The sequence below is a fragment of the Rissa tridactyla genome, chromosome 9 (assembly GCF_028500815.1).
Source record: "Rissa tridactyla isolate bRisTri1 chromosome 9, bRisTri1.patW.cur.20221130, whole genome shotgun sequence".
Lineage (NCBI taxonomy): Eukaryota > Metazoa > Chordata > Aves > Charadriiformes > Laridae > Rissa > Rissa tridactyla.
In genome coordinates this window covers 4239524-4253418 of record NC_071474.1, presented here as the reverse complement: position 1 = coordinate 4253418, position 13895 = coordinate 4239524, and the positions used below count along the sequence as shown (strand labels likewise).

General features: G+C 43.1%; 1 protein-coding gene across 1 annotated transcript in view; it reads left to right on the top strand.

Annotated features, from left to right (window-relative positions):
- The window catches only part of ALDH1A3 (aldehyde dehydrogenase 1 family member A3), a 37297-nt gene that overhangs the window by 11285 nt on the left and 12117 nt on the right, over nt 1–13895 (top strand). Inside the window, exons 4-9 of the mRNA XM_054215022.1 lie at nt 747–876; nt 2587–2648; nt 5383–5511; nt 7886–7999; nt 11065–11167; nt 12199–12383. Of these exons, the coding sequence (XP_054070997.1) occupies nt 747–876; nt 2587–2648; nt 5383–5511; nt 7886–7999; nt 11065–11167; nt 12199–12383 (723 nt within the window). The remainder of the gene's footprint in view (nt 1–746; nt 877–2586; nt 2649–5382; nt 5512–7885; nt 8000–11064; nt 11168–12198; nt 12384–13895) is intronic.

The following is a 13895-nucleotide window of genomic DNA, read 5'->3' as shown; positions in this document are numbered from 1 at the left end:
TCATATGTAAACAAAGATGTTTCAATCTACCAAGGGATAGTACTTCCTTTATGGATGTGCTGGCCATTTGCACCAACATCCCATTTAATGACCTGAGCACAGAACAAAGCATTCACTGAGCTAATGTCCAGAACGGCGAGAAGGACACAGGCTGAGACTGGACTTCATTTAGAGCTGTTCAGCATCAGTGCAACTTCTCCCTTGCCTTAGTCTCATCACAGATCTGAGCCCAAAGGTTACTTTAACAGAACTCTGTAAAAAATGTGTTTTCTATCATCCTGTGGACAAAAGAGGCTTTTCAGAGGTTGGGTTTAGGGCTATGAAGTAGATTTCCAAAGTAAAGGAAAGGGGGTCTGACTGATTTCAGTGACACCATCTGGAATCCAGAACATCTGCATCAGGGGGTCAGTTACAGTGAAGTCATGACACTCGCATCGTTTCTGACTAGTGCCCCAGACCACAGCCCTGTGTTCCACCCACAGCCACCTTCTTAGGGCTTTCAGAAGATGCGCTTTCATTGCAATCCCTAAATAAAGCAACTTCTGTACGCATCAGGCTTATTGGGTCTAGTCTCCCTTCTACCTTATTTGTATTAACAAATTCATTCCTTAAATATAAGGGAGGGGAAGGAAACCCCGTGTCTGCAGCACAAGGCAAAATAAAATGGAGAAAGAATTTCTCTAAAAGCTTTTTTTAAGAAAAAAACACTGACTTGTCTGACAGTGAATGCAATTTGTTTTTTTCAGACTCTGGAAACAATGGACACAGGAAAACCTTTTCTGCAGGCTTATTTCATTGACCTAGAAGGCTGTATAAAAACACTCCGATACTACGCTGGATGGGCTGATAAAATTCAGGGCAGAACTATCCCAGTGGGTAAGTTCCTCCAGACCCAGTTTCGGAGCTGGCATGGGATCAGGCTTGAGAGGGTGGAAGGGAGGCCTGCTGGGAGGGAGATGCATGGAAAGGCGGGCTTCTGAAAACCCGCAAAGATAGCCTTGTGTTTCCTTTGTATCTCAGGGTAGAAAGGATTTTAAGTAGATGTGTTTCAAGTTTTAAACTAATGGCAGAACAATATGAATACCTGGACAGATCTCTGGAAAATAATGGATGGGCTCTTTTGTTGCTTTTTTAGCAGAGAAACCGTTTTGGTTTTAATTCAGAGTAATTCTTCAAGAGAAAAACCCACACATCATAGGGGAGTTTATTCATTAGGTATCACTGAAACGAATTAAGATGCCAGAGAGTGGAAGGACAGAGGTACAGAGGTTTCTAGGGAGAATTGTATGGATGCAGCAGGGCCTGTGCTGTCCTAGATGCCACAGGGATGTGGCAGAGGGTTGATGTGGAATCCACCAGTGCCTCCCACCTCTGATGTTCCTGTATCCCTGACAGTGCTGGCTCACAGATGTTTAGAGAAATCACGTAGTGCGTTTTCTTAACTTTTATTAAAGAGAAGGTCTGAAATGTTGACTCCTCTCAGGAGCCAAAGGACTGAGCTCTTGGAGGGGCCCTGACAAGTTTTCTGACACTTGAAAGAGGTTTTTCAAAGTGTTTCCTAGGCTGCAGAGCTTGAGCGGCCACACTGCACTGTTGTGGCAGGGACAGAGCGAACACTTTGGCTCAGCTATGTAAGTTCAAATATGGTTTTGGGGAGAACAAGTCAAGACAATGGATGTGGTATGATGAGCAATATGGTGTCACGTCTAAATCAGCCTATTCTGTTCTTGCATGGGGGTGACCACTGAGGCTGTATGAAGGACAGGCACTGCAGATAGAAATTAGTCACCAGAGGAAGGGTTCTGAAGGGCTGAACTAGTTCAGCCTGCGTAGTGAGCAAAAGGAGCGATGTCAGTCATATAAACTGAGATCTGTCACCCTCATCCAGAATAACATGAACCTTTGCTTGCCTGGACACTGCTCGTTGGTCCTGATTTGAGATCACTTCCAAGAACTGTAATTAGGAATGTTCATGTTTTCTCTCAGATCTTCTCAATGAAACTAGGTTTTTGGCAAGAATGAATTTGTAAGGAAAATATCCTTCTTGCTTTCTCTTTGAAAGACTAATAGCAGTATTTAAAGATGAATGGGATTACTTTACTCCCAGAGTTTCATCTTTTTGTGATTTCTTACCATAAATGCAATTCCTGTTACACTGAATATGATTCCTGTACAAAATGCGTTTAAAAAAATCTCTCCCTCAGGGAAAAAAGTGCTTTGCTTCTTTCAGTGAGACACAATCTGAATGAAATTTGTGCTTGCTCTTCAGTGTAGTAGGGAGTTATCCCCCACCTTAGCCTCAACGCAGGGAGATTGCAGAAGGAGTTGAACCCCTGATTTTAAAAGGCTCCACTGTTAACGTAAGCAGTGTTTGGCTTTTGAGCTAACACAAGACCTGTTCTCAAAGAGAGCTTCATCAACCTGGCATGTTCCAAAGGCATGAGTTAAGATGAACAAATATAGCGTTCTTTGTCTAATATGGTTTCAGTTCTGTGCACAACCTGCTAGTGTGCAGTTGTCTTACACTCTTTCTACAGAAGTGAGGATCTTGACTGTTTTTTCTTCCTTTATTCTTTTGTCTTGCAGATGAAAATTTTGTCTGTTTCACCAGGCATGAACCGATGGGTGTCTGTGGAGCTATAACTCCAGTAAGTGGCAGTGATAATGCCCTGCATGTCCCTTAGAACTGGAAGAAGTACATGTGCACTCCCCATCTTACACTGCAGCCATTTGCTTCCTAGTTAAGTACAGCTGTTCTGCAGGAAACTCCCATCTCAGTTGCCTGATGTAGTTTCTTGTTTTACCCCCATGCCAATTGCTCTTGGCAACACAAAGTCCTCTGCAATGGAAGGGTGGGTCTCCTAATCAGATGCTCTGTTCCTCTCTAAGGCTGACACCAGCCACCAGAGACACCAGACAGAGCTCTCTGACTCTCGCACTGCTGGGACAACCATCTTGTCATTACATGTGCTAGCTTTTTGCTGCCTAGTGCTGATGCATGGTTTTTGAGTTTTAAATCATATCCGTTATTAATAACCCCTGGCTGTTCTCTGAGCTTTCTGTCATTAAATCTCACTGAATAGAGTTTTCTTTTCCCTGAGGTCTCATTCACTGCTGGGGGGACAGTGTGGCTAGTTCTTGGAATACTTCCAGTTTTAGTGTGTGTTGCTTACTCTGTTTAAACAGACAGCCAGGAAGACTTTAGAGCTACATGGGAGACATAGCTTGTTCCTGTTTGGTTGTAAAATCTTTGAACGTGGTATCCTACAGGCCCTGAGGCAAAGGGTGGTATGCCAAGATTCTCTGGATACTTGGATCAATAAGAATCCATGGAAGATTTTTACCTTTGATATAAGGTTATATAAGAGACTGAAAGAAATGCATATGGGGTATTGAATTTGCTGGACCCTGGGAATACCAGATCTGGTCCAGTTGCCGAAGATACCTGGGGAAATTTTGCTTTTTCCTTTAGCAGGACTGAGCTTAAACCCCTGGTGATAAGATGGTACGGTCTAATTAGCAATGTCAGGGTGAGGCAAAGTGGGAGATGGTCAGTACTAGTAACCAGATATTTAGCTTGATGACTTCTGCACAGCTTTTTTTTGGCTGAACAAGCAATGTGACTCCTTGTGAGCAACTAGGATTTGTGACTCAAGATCAAACATCAGGTTTCTCACATTGATCACTGGTTAAAAGGTGCCACCTTTGGCACTCAGCAATGCTTTTGGAAACTGTCCCTTTAAAAACCTACATGTAGGATGCTTTGGATGGCCACTATAAAGGGAAATAGTGGGACTTCTAATATTGCAGGTTGACCCTGCATCAACAATAAATGCAATAGAAAGTACAGAACCAAATTTGACTCGAGTTCAACAGTGTATTTGTAAAAAGGATGACTGGGGTCAACAAAACCACGTCTCTCTTCAGTTCACTTAGAGCAAATCCCCTCCAATTTTTTTTCCAGTTTGATCTCTAACACCAACAGTCTGCGGGTTTGTATATTCCCACTTGAATTAAAGAGATTCTGTCGCTATTCTGCATATGTCTTCCAAGACCAATTAACGATCCTCCCTTTTTCCTGTGGCTTGACTATATTTAAACCAATGTTCTTAACAAGGGAAGTTGTTAGAAAGCACAGCATATGACTGAGCTTTATCCCAAGGTGGTGTTATGAGGCAGCCCTGGAGTCTTTTACTGTTACTTTCACCATCCATTCTGCAGCAGAAAGCTCCTAATGGAGTTATGTCATGCTCTCAAAGTGTAGAAAAGTAGTGTGGGTGTGAATGGCTCAAGCTGCAAAGTCAGGCCTTCAATAAGGCTTAAGAGAAAAAGACAAATGGGCAAATCATGGGATGAGGCCAATGGAGAAGATCACTGAAACGAAACAGGTCTGGGAAAGAGGAAGAGGCAAGTTGAAGAATAGCATGTTAGACTAGATTCTGCTTTGTCTCAGGGCTGCTGGGTTAGAGCAGAACTCATCTCTTAAAAGCTACACTGCTAATTTGTTTGTAAGTGTGAATTTGTGGATTCCTAACATATTTGGCGGCTTTGTCGATAGTAAAGGCCCTTAGCTTGAGTCTTGACAAGAAGTCCCCTTACTGTTGGCCTGCTTCCATCATCCCTAAAGCAGCATTAATTATTTTTAATGAAGAAATCCTTTCTGCTGCCAAATGACCTTTCTGAGATTCAGTGTGAGCTAGATTTTCCACTTTTTGCTTAGGCTCCAAGACCTACAAATACACATGACCATGAAAGAGATTAGCTCAGAGGAAACTGATGTGGACTGGTTCCTAATTCCAAGTAAGAAAACTAATTGGAAAGGGGCAATTTACAATTTGAAGGGAGGATAAGACCCCCCCCTGGATTTTCATGACTGAACAACCCCTTGCAGTTTCCTAGTTATAAACCTGGAATTGAATGATATTGTATAACTCCTGACTACCGAGCCAATACCTAACACAGAAAAATGAGTTGGTTTTTTTTTCTTCAATGAGCAGCTGCACCCTGTAATTCTCTCACATAAGGATGTTGTACAAAAATGATGTATCAGAACACCGCCTTTGACACGATTTCTGCGAACAGCCAAAATACTATACAAAGTGTGATCAAACTCCTATAAAGGATGAGGTCACATCATGCAGAGGTTTGTCCAATTTACAGGATTAGCTTGAGGACTGCCAGCAATATTTGGGATCTCGGGGGAAATCAAAAAAAGTTATACTCTGTAGTCTAAGCCAACGCGGTATTGTAAGCAGCCACTTCTCTTTGTGGCTGTCCTCCCAGTTGCTTCTTTCTCCCTGAGCTGTGTGAAGGTGGGGAATATGCTGCGTTGGGAGCAGGTGACTGTGCTGGGTTGACCTGACCAGCCTTGTGTTCTTGCAGTGGAACTTCCCGTTGCTAATGCTAGTGTGGAAGATGGCGCCAGCGCTGTGCTGTGGAAACACTTTGGTTATTAAGCCAGCTGAACAAACTCCTCTCACATCGCTCTACATTGGCTCGCTGATCAAGGAGGTAAGGAAATCTGAACATCCCGTCTAGATACTGTTCTTTTCAGATCATAAGCAAGACTGTATTTTGAATTGGCTGTGTAGATTTTTAGGTTTTAAAGGTGTTAAAGCCTCACAGAGGAAAGTGAGAACAACCTTTGTCTTTGGTCTTTTCTTACAAAGGCCTTCATGACTGGCAGTGGCTATCTGGGAGGTAGCAAAGATCACAAAACCTGTGGGTTTTTCTTTTTTCTCAGGAAGTTGCAGAGAGAAAAAAAATGGTGCTTTTATTCTCCTGCCTTGTCTTCTCCTCTCCCAAATGAGGGAAAGGCTACAGCTCAGTTTTATTAGACAATTGCGCAAAAAAGAGTGTGATTAGACAGCAGTGTTGAGTTTGTACCATTTTTAAGTGGGATAATTCAACCAAGACAGCATGCCATGGGAAACAATTCTTCATAATTTCTGCGGTTCATAGAACAATTTAGCTATCTCCGGCCTTTAAAGCCAACTTGATACTAACATAAAGGGGACATCATAGGTTGGAATTTCAAAATGTTTGTTTAGGGCTTGTTAGGTGCCCTCAGATCTATTAATCATATAGAGGTGGTGGGAGGTGCACAGTACCTTCTAGGACTGGTCAGAACACCAGCCTCCTATATCTATGTATGTGACTAATTGTGAGGAAAAACGAAAGGATTGTAGATACGCTTTTGCCTCTCAGCTGGAAAAGTCTGTTTGTTAGGCTCAGTCTAATGACAATGATGATTTTGTCTGTTCTTGTCTTAGCCTGGGAGAAAATAGAAGGATACCTTAATAATTGACACTTAGGGCTCCTCTGTCAGGAAGGGCAGTGCAAAAATACTACCAGTTAAGTATCTCCTGCAGTTAATTGACTTAATAAGGTTACACAAGATGAGTGAGCATAGGGTGCAGTTTTCATGACTTCTAGTTAGCCTTGCCACGCCACTGCTTTTTCACTCTGACATACAGCTCCACAAACACAGGCGTAGCATTCCCTCCAAATGCCATTCAGTTCTGATGGAATTAATTTTTTAGCTGAAATTCTAAGCTGCCTGTTTCTCACAGTTGCCCTTCAAGGCAGAAATGTAATTAGAGCAGAATAATTTTATTTGAAGATGTTCCTTTCTCCACCCAAAATTAGCTAAATTCTTTGCAGTTTTTCAGAAGAATAAGTTAGACTTTTTTTTTTTGTCTTTAAAAGGATGAAGAAGATGTTAACCCACAAGCAAAGCTAAGTGTTAAGTCCAATGAAATAATTTTGGTCCAACCAAAATATTTTGGCTTTCATTTTTGATGAAAAACAGAAAAAACTTTTTGGCTTAGGGTGACCCGAACCAATTTTTTTGCTTCCTTGCGGCTTTGCTACTGACTCCAAACACCATTACTTGCACAGTTTGACTTGCAATATTTTCTTGAAAATTTATTAGCCAAGATGCAAACTCTATTAAACTCACTTTTATCATTGTCACATCCACAGAAGAATGGGGGGGGAAAGGAAAAAAACTCATGAAGGTAATCTTTTGCAAGGTTACATGAGCAATTACTTCCATTTTTTTTCTGTAGTAGGAAGGAGTAACTGGATTTATTGAGATTTTATATTAAAAAGCCACAAGAAATGAAGTGAATGCTTAATATCCTGCAATTCCATTGTTACAAAATGCAGGGAAAGCAACCTTATGCAATCAGTAGTAGGGGAGGGCTAGCCTGGAAGAGCATAATCCTTGAAACTTTTGTTTCAGGAAGTAAAAACAGGCCAGTAAGTCCTGTGCTTCTCCTCACACTAGAGTTTCACCTAAAGTTTTGTCATTTTTCTCTTTTGGCAAAATTACTAGTTGGCAAATCTAGGTTGTAAATGTGGTGGAAACTGGCATAAGTCTGTTACCATCTGCTCTTGTATTCCTGTTTTATTAGACCCATCATCTAGTGAGGTTTTACTGACTTCTTAATCCCTCTGGCCCCTGAAGAACCACAAATGTCAACCTTTGTTCAAAACAAACTTTCATTCAGTTACCCCTTGGCTTCAGCTGCACAGCAGTAGCTGGGGGCCAAGTTTGTCCAAAAGACTCACTCTCTTTTGACTTGAAACTGGGACTCCTCCAAGAATTCTTACTGAAACTTGGCATTTCCTAAGCATGGCTGTTACTTTCACCCACGTCTACTCCAGCTGGTAGCACACAGCCATGTTACTGGAAAGTCTGGAAAACAGTGATGTAGCTGGTAAGGGCTCCTTATCTGAAACTTACAATTTTTAATTGAAAAGAATATAGTGCAACTAATCCAAGCTTCTGGAGAACTGAACTGCAGCTCTCAGGAGTGCGGATCGGTTCCAGAGTGCTCAAAATCTCACTTTACAGAGCTGTATTTAACCTCTGTTTTAGGTGGGTTTCCCTCCAGGTGTGGTGAACATTGTGCCAGGCTACGGCCCCACAGCCGGAGCTGCTATTTCTACCCATCACAGCATTGATAAAATTGCTTTTACTGGGTCAACAAAGGTAAGTGATGGATTTAGCATAAAACACCTGCTGTTCCTCTTTGCATTCTCTTCTAAAACTGCCATCCATGTAAGACTGGACGAATGAAATGTCAGTGATTTTTTTTTTTGTATAGCCAACAATGTTTTCCATCGCATTCCATGTGACAGGATTTCTCAGAAATGTTTGGGATTTGTCTAGTTCAGGTCCTTGTGCTTGTGATAATCCCACACCTCTGTAAGCTGTTTTTTGCCAAACCACCACATTTCTATAAAAACTGTAAGTAATAGATGCTCTGACAGGTAAGGCAATCAGTCTACAGGGGAGGCTGGCAAAGAGTTATCATCATGTCATTGACCTGATGGAGTTTCTGGGCAAGTTTGCCTGCCAGTCCTGCCCTGCATGCGTGTGCAACTGGAAAACATGTCAGTCAGAGTCCTGTACTGTTCTTCCTCGGCTTTAGTTACCTCTGAGGAACTAGGACTTAAATAAAAACACGGCCCCGTGCCTGAGGCTTCGTCTGCTGACGTGGATGCGATTAACATTTGAGCTGCTTTTGAGACCTGCACAGTAAGGCACCTTCTATTCATTTTTTTCCTCTAAATAGCTACTACTGCCTTGCTTAGGGGTGGAAATGAGATTTCTACACCTACAGATGTCCTCTTCTGTACCTACATGGGGGAAAGGAGAGCATGGCTTGGCTGAGCCCATGGAATTGAGCACAGCTGTGGCATGCAAACAAATTTGTCTCCGTAATCACTGCTGCAAATCCTCAGAGAACAGCTTGCTTAGAAACGTGAATGTTTTTCCACTCACTGCTCTAGATTTTTCTTGCAATATATACGCACCCCTTTGAAGAGGGGCAGTGTCCAAAGAATGTTGACAGCAATGGTTTCAGTTGAGGCAAATACAAGCTCTTCTCTTTTATTTCTTGAAGTAATGTTCTTGCTGAGCATTTGCCGAATCCATCCATTCTTACGTCTATCTTCACAATGCAGAGTGTAATCTAATTGCATAATGATGACAAATTACCTTGAATGGTATTCTTGGTCGGTAAAGGTAACTCACCGAACACTCAAAAGCTCCTGCATTTAACAACAGTACCATCTAGCGGCTTTGAGTACATGCTAACTGCTTCGCTTATCCCATAGGAGAAGGTGTGTTAAGCCTCTGTTTCTGTACAGGGATCATGGGAACAAACACAAATGCAATAAAGTAGAAGTTCACAATGAGCTTTTACTCTCTTGATAGTTGGTCTAAGCTAGGAGTTTACCCAGATACATGCTTCTCTCCAAATCCTAGATCAGAAACTTTTAGCCCAGATTAGATGCTGGCTGTGTGAGAACAATAGAGCTTATGGACTCATCCAGCCCACATGGGCCTGTTTGGGTCTTTAATGAAAAAGGAGTATCCAGTGGATTAGGGGCAGAAGGAAAACCTCAGCTGCTGGAGCCTGTAGGCAAAAAAACTCCTATAGGCGCTGTGCTTGTTTTCCTAATCCATGGGTGTGCAGGAAACACCGAGGGAGACAGATTCTTTGCTAATGCATGTGTAATTTAGAAGTGTTTTCTTCCCCCTCCACCCATCTGTGAGTTCAGCTTCATCTCTGCAGTATTTGCAGCATAATGCTACTGTTTCTGAGCCAGGAAGTGAAGCTAATTCAAAATACAATTTGACTTAGTTTTTAAGCCCCATCTTGGGCTCAGTGCCAGCCTGGAAATACTCATCTTAAACTCCATAAGAGTTTTCCCATTTATATTTCTTCCTTTCCCGTAGTTTATTAACTTACTTCTTTTTGGCCAGCTAGCTTGTGGTAATGCCTCTTGCGAAGTTCTGTCTATCTGCAGCATGATGCATCACTTATTTCTGCTGTCTCTAGGCCCAGGCTGCTGAGTGACCAGACATGATCTGCTCTGCTAGGTTCGAGTTACAAAGGCAAACCGTGAGAAATGCAGACCTATAACTGCCAGCCAGCTGCCACATGCTTTCCTTGCTCACAGCTCCACTCCAGGGCAACAGTATTTTTAGGTAGAAATAAAGTTAAGATTGCCATGTGCAAAGGTAAAATACAAGAAAACCAGCTACAAAATGAAGATATTCGTGTATAAGGTCACACTAACCTGCCTTAGCAATTGAAGCCCCTAAACAGTTTTAACTCATACTAACACAGTTAGATTACTAAATATTTCTGATTAATGCTGCTCTTGTGAGGAATTCTGTGGGGTTTTTTTAAAGCATGAAGACAAATTGCTGGTTTGGTGTTACCAGTATAAAAAAAAAAGCACAGTCAAAATTTTGGGAAAACATTTAATATGAAAGAATTCTTCTGTGTGTGTGGGAAACCCCTTAGTTTTGTATTACTTTGATTAAATTCTGAAAGCAGAGTAAATCCTTCCCTTCAGGAGAGGGTGGCCAGATAAATTCCACCAGATGGTCAGAACAGGTTCTTGGGCAGAAAGTGCCACAGCAGAGCTAGATGGAGATGGAGTTTGTCTGTTGACACCTTCAGGTATTACCTTGGGAGGAACTTGTCTCAGCTACTCTCGTGTGCAGAGCAGCTCAGCCTCAGCTGTCAGAAAGTAGTTTTCTCCTAAATGCCAAAACCTTTACATGGGAGTGGTAACAGATAGGAATAGTGAGTTCTTGTCATTACCTTGGGAAGATCACAGAATGCTTCAGGTTGGAAGGAACCTACTCTGAGAAGCTGAATTACCAATTTTTAAAAGTAAAACCTGTGAACCTTGGAGCCCCATTGATTGCCGGTGTTGCTCATGAGCTTGCACGGGCTTGGAAATGCCTTGTTCTGCAGCTCTGGGCAGTACATAACTTGAGGATACAGTTCCTGTAGCTCTCCCACATAGCCTGCCCTTTCAGATCTGCCTGAACCAAACAGTAATTCTGGGGCTGGTTTTGACCCAACACATCACAGCAGTAGGAAAATCAAACCATTTAAGAGTACTATCCCTGACTTCTCCCTGCTTCAGCAACGCACCAGGTTCTTCTACCCTTGTTAGCATCACACTTGACACACTGAGCTAAGGCTTTCAGGGGAAACAGCTCGTGTCCTCTGTGTCTCAATGCTACAGGTTGGAAAACTGATCAAGGAAGCTGCTTCTAAAAGCAACCTCAAAAGGGTGACATTAGAGCTTGGAGGGAAAAACCCCTGCATTGTGTGTGCAGATGCAGACTGTAAGTATTGGCTGCTGTGTTTATTTGCTGTAAGATGCGGTGAGTGTGGTGCTTTTGTGTGCCTCTGCTGTCCTTTGGCAGCTAGCAGGGCTGGTGTTTGCCACTACATCCACCCCAGAGGCTGGAGGAAACCCCTGTCCAAGAGCAGGATGCAGTTCTGCTTTGCTGGAGCTCTTGCCCAGCACAGGGACCATTCCTATGGCAAATGAGCAAACCATTATACTGTTGCCTTCCCTGGGGATGGCTGCAGTTGCAGATAAATCTTGCATTTGTGCTTTTCTGCTGTTGTAGTGCCTTTTTGGTTGGCAGTACTGCAGAGCTTGAGCCAAGCAGTGGGGAAAGCAGTTTTCTAAAATGCAGCCCCTCTGCAGGTGTTCCTACGACAGGGGAGTTTTGTAGGACCCGATCTAATCCAGCCTTCACCTCTATTCTGGGGCTCTGCAGGACTTATTTCATGTGTTCTGTTGTGACTTTGTTGTGTTAGTGAGTAGTGGTAGGAGATATGTGTAACCTGCGACCAACAAAGTGGTTGGAAAATCCTATTTGGTTTGAGGAAAACATTCTCCACTCTCCTGCACAGCACAGCAGAGGTTGAAAGCCAGAGACATTTGTGCCATCTGCTAAAAATAAGCATTGCAAGGACCTGGTCTGAACTGGCTGTACAACAGAAGGACACACTGCTTTCTAAACAATCACTACTGAAACTAGTCTTCAGGAACAAACGCACCCTATCTAGGAATCCACATCTGAATTCCCACAGCGAGAAAAACTGGTTGCTGCCCTCAGTGAGTCCTTGTGGAAGAAAGTATCTGGGGCTATGGCAGACAAAAGGCAGGAAGGGGGGGTGGAAATAGTAAAAGATCTGGTCTGGGGGGAGTGTGAGGTCTTGGGAGTGCCTTCAATGGGTGTGGACCATTGTCAGCATTTTTTAAGGAGGCTTTCAAGGGAGAAAGGAAAAAACAAGTCTGGAAACACTGGAAGGCTGAAACTGTGCATGTGGTAACACTTTTCCCTCCTGGGCCATGTTGCAGTGGATTTGGCAGTGGAATGTGCCCATCAAGGCGTGTTCTTCAATCAAGGGCAGTGCTGCACGGCTGCCTCACGAGTGTTTGTGGAGGAGCAGATATATCCGGAGTTTGTCAAGCGCAGTGTGGAGTATGCCAAGAAGCGACTCGTTGGAGACCCCTTTGATGCCAGAACTGAACAAGGGCCCCAGGTAACTGTGTGCCTGAGAACAGTTGTTGTTTGGTTTTTGGTTGTGTTTTTGTTTGATTTTCCTTGTGTAAATATTATCCTTGCGAATATGGTCCCAGCAGAAGCACTGAGGGGTGAGTAATGTATCATGGCTTTATTTTTCTCTCTATTTTAAATACCAATTAATCACAACTGCTGAAATGTTATGTTGTAATTTTTTTAAACACAAATGTATTTAATTCACTTCTTATCCAGTTTTATGGAAGGGGATGTCTCCCTGGTACAGTAATACAAAGCACGTTGCAGTGAGCAATAGCAATGCACAGAAGAGTAAAGCTGCAGAAACGGCCATTCAGCCACTTGGCTGTGTTGGTGATGACAAGTAGTTAGAGCGCAGGGACTCCTGAGTCCCCACTTTCCCTCTTCTCCTTTCCCCCCTTTCTGATCCTTTGGAGAAGTTTCAGCTGAGTTAAGAGGAAGAGCAATGCCAAGCTGCTGTCATGACCAGCCTCGTCAATGCTTCCAGAGCCTTCCTCATTTTTTCCTTCCAAAGCAATCCGAGCTGTGGTGGAGAGCTCTGGAGGAAGATGATCCCAGGGTCAGATCTTCTAACACAGTCACTGTTTGCTACCAAAAATAAAGGGGTAATCCCAGGAATCTATAACCTAGGTCTCCTGTTCTCAGTACTGCACTGTTTTTCTTCCTTGATGCTATATAGGATCCCTCAGAGAAGGGATAACTGGCCTTCCCTTATCTGGATCTAGGCCCATTTACACATGATCCATGCATGGCAAAACCTTATTGCATTCCTCATGCATGGGGAATAAGGCAATGTACATCCCCTCTTCATGGTGGGGGCTGCATCTACCCCTGTAACTTGCCTAGAAAGAGATCTGAAACTGCTCAACAATTTTAGGAAAATAATCCCATGCTGGAGATGAGCTGACCCTCAAACTGTCTGCTCTTGCCTTCTGTTAAGGGCTCTCAGACTTTCTGGTTGGTTGGTTTGTTTGTTTTAAAAGAATATCATCATAAACCTTATCCAGCATTAGCAGTAAGCAAGCTGCATTTTTAGTTAGTCTCATCAGGACCATGTTCACCTGGCTGCTCTGACAGAGACCATTGATTTCATGAGAACAGCCCCTGAAAGTCATAGGGAAGTAGCTGTGAGGTTTTAAAGGGTGGAACACTCTGCAGTGAGAAGAACGTGTAGAACTGGGCTGCTTATTTCAGTTTGTCCATGCTCCCAGCTCTTGCTAGGCTGTCAGAGCACTTCCCAGTGCCTTAAGGGGAAACTGCATACAGAGCTATAATTAAGGGGAACAGTAAGTCAGAATAGCAGCATCTGGTCAGATTTTAAATATGGCCCATCTGTCCTCTTCCCCTGTTCCGGCTTACCTGTTACGCTTGCATCTAGGAGAGACAGCATACCCCCCCACACACCTGAACTTCTCTGTATGCAACTGTCAAGCCCAAGATGGGAAGGTGTTGAGAGAGTGGGAGGAAACTGTTAATCCCAAAGCTTTCATGTGGC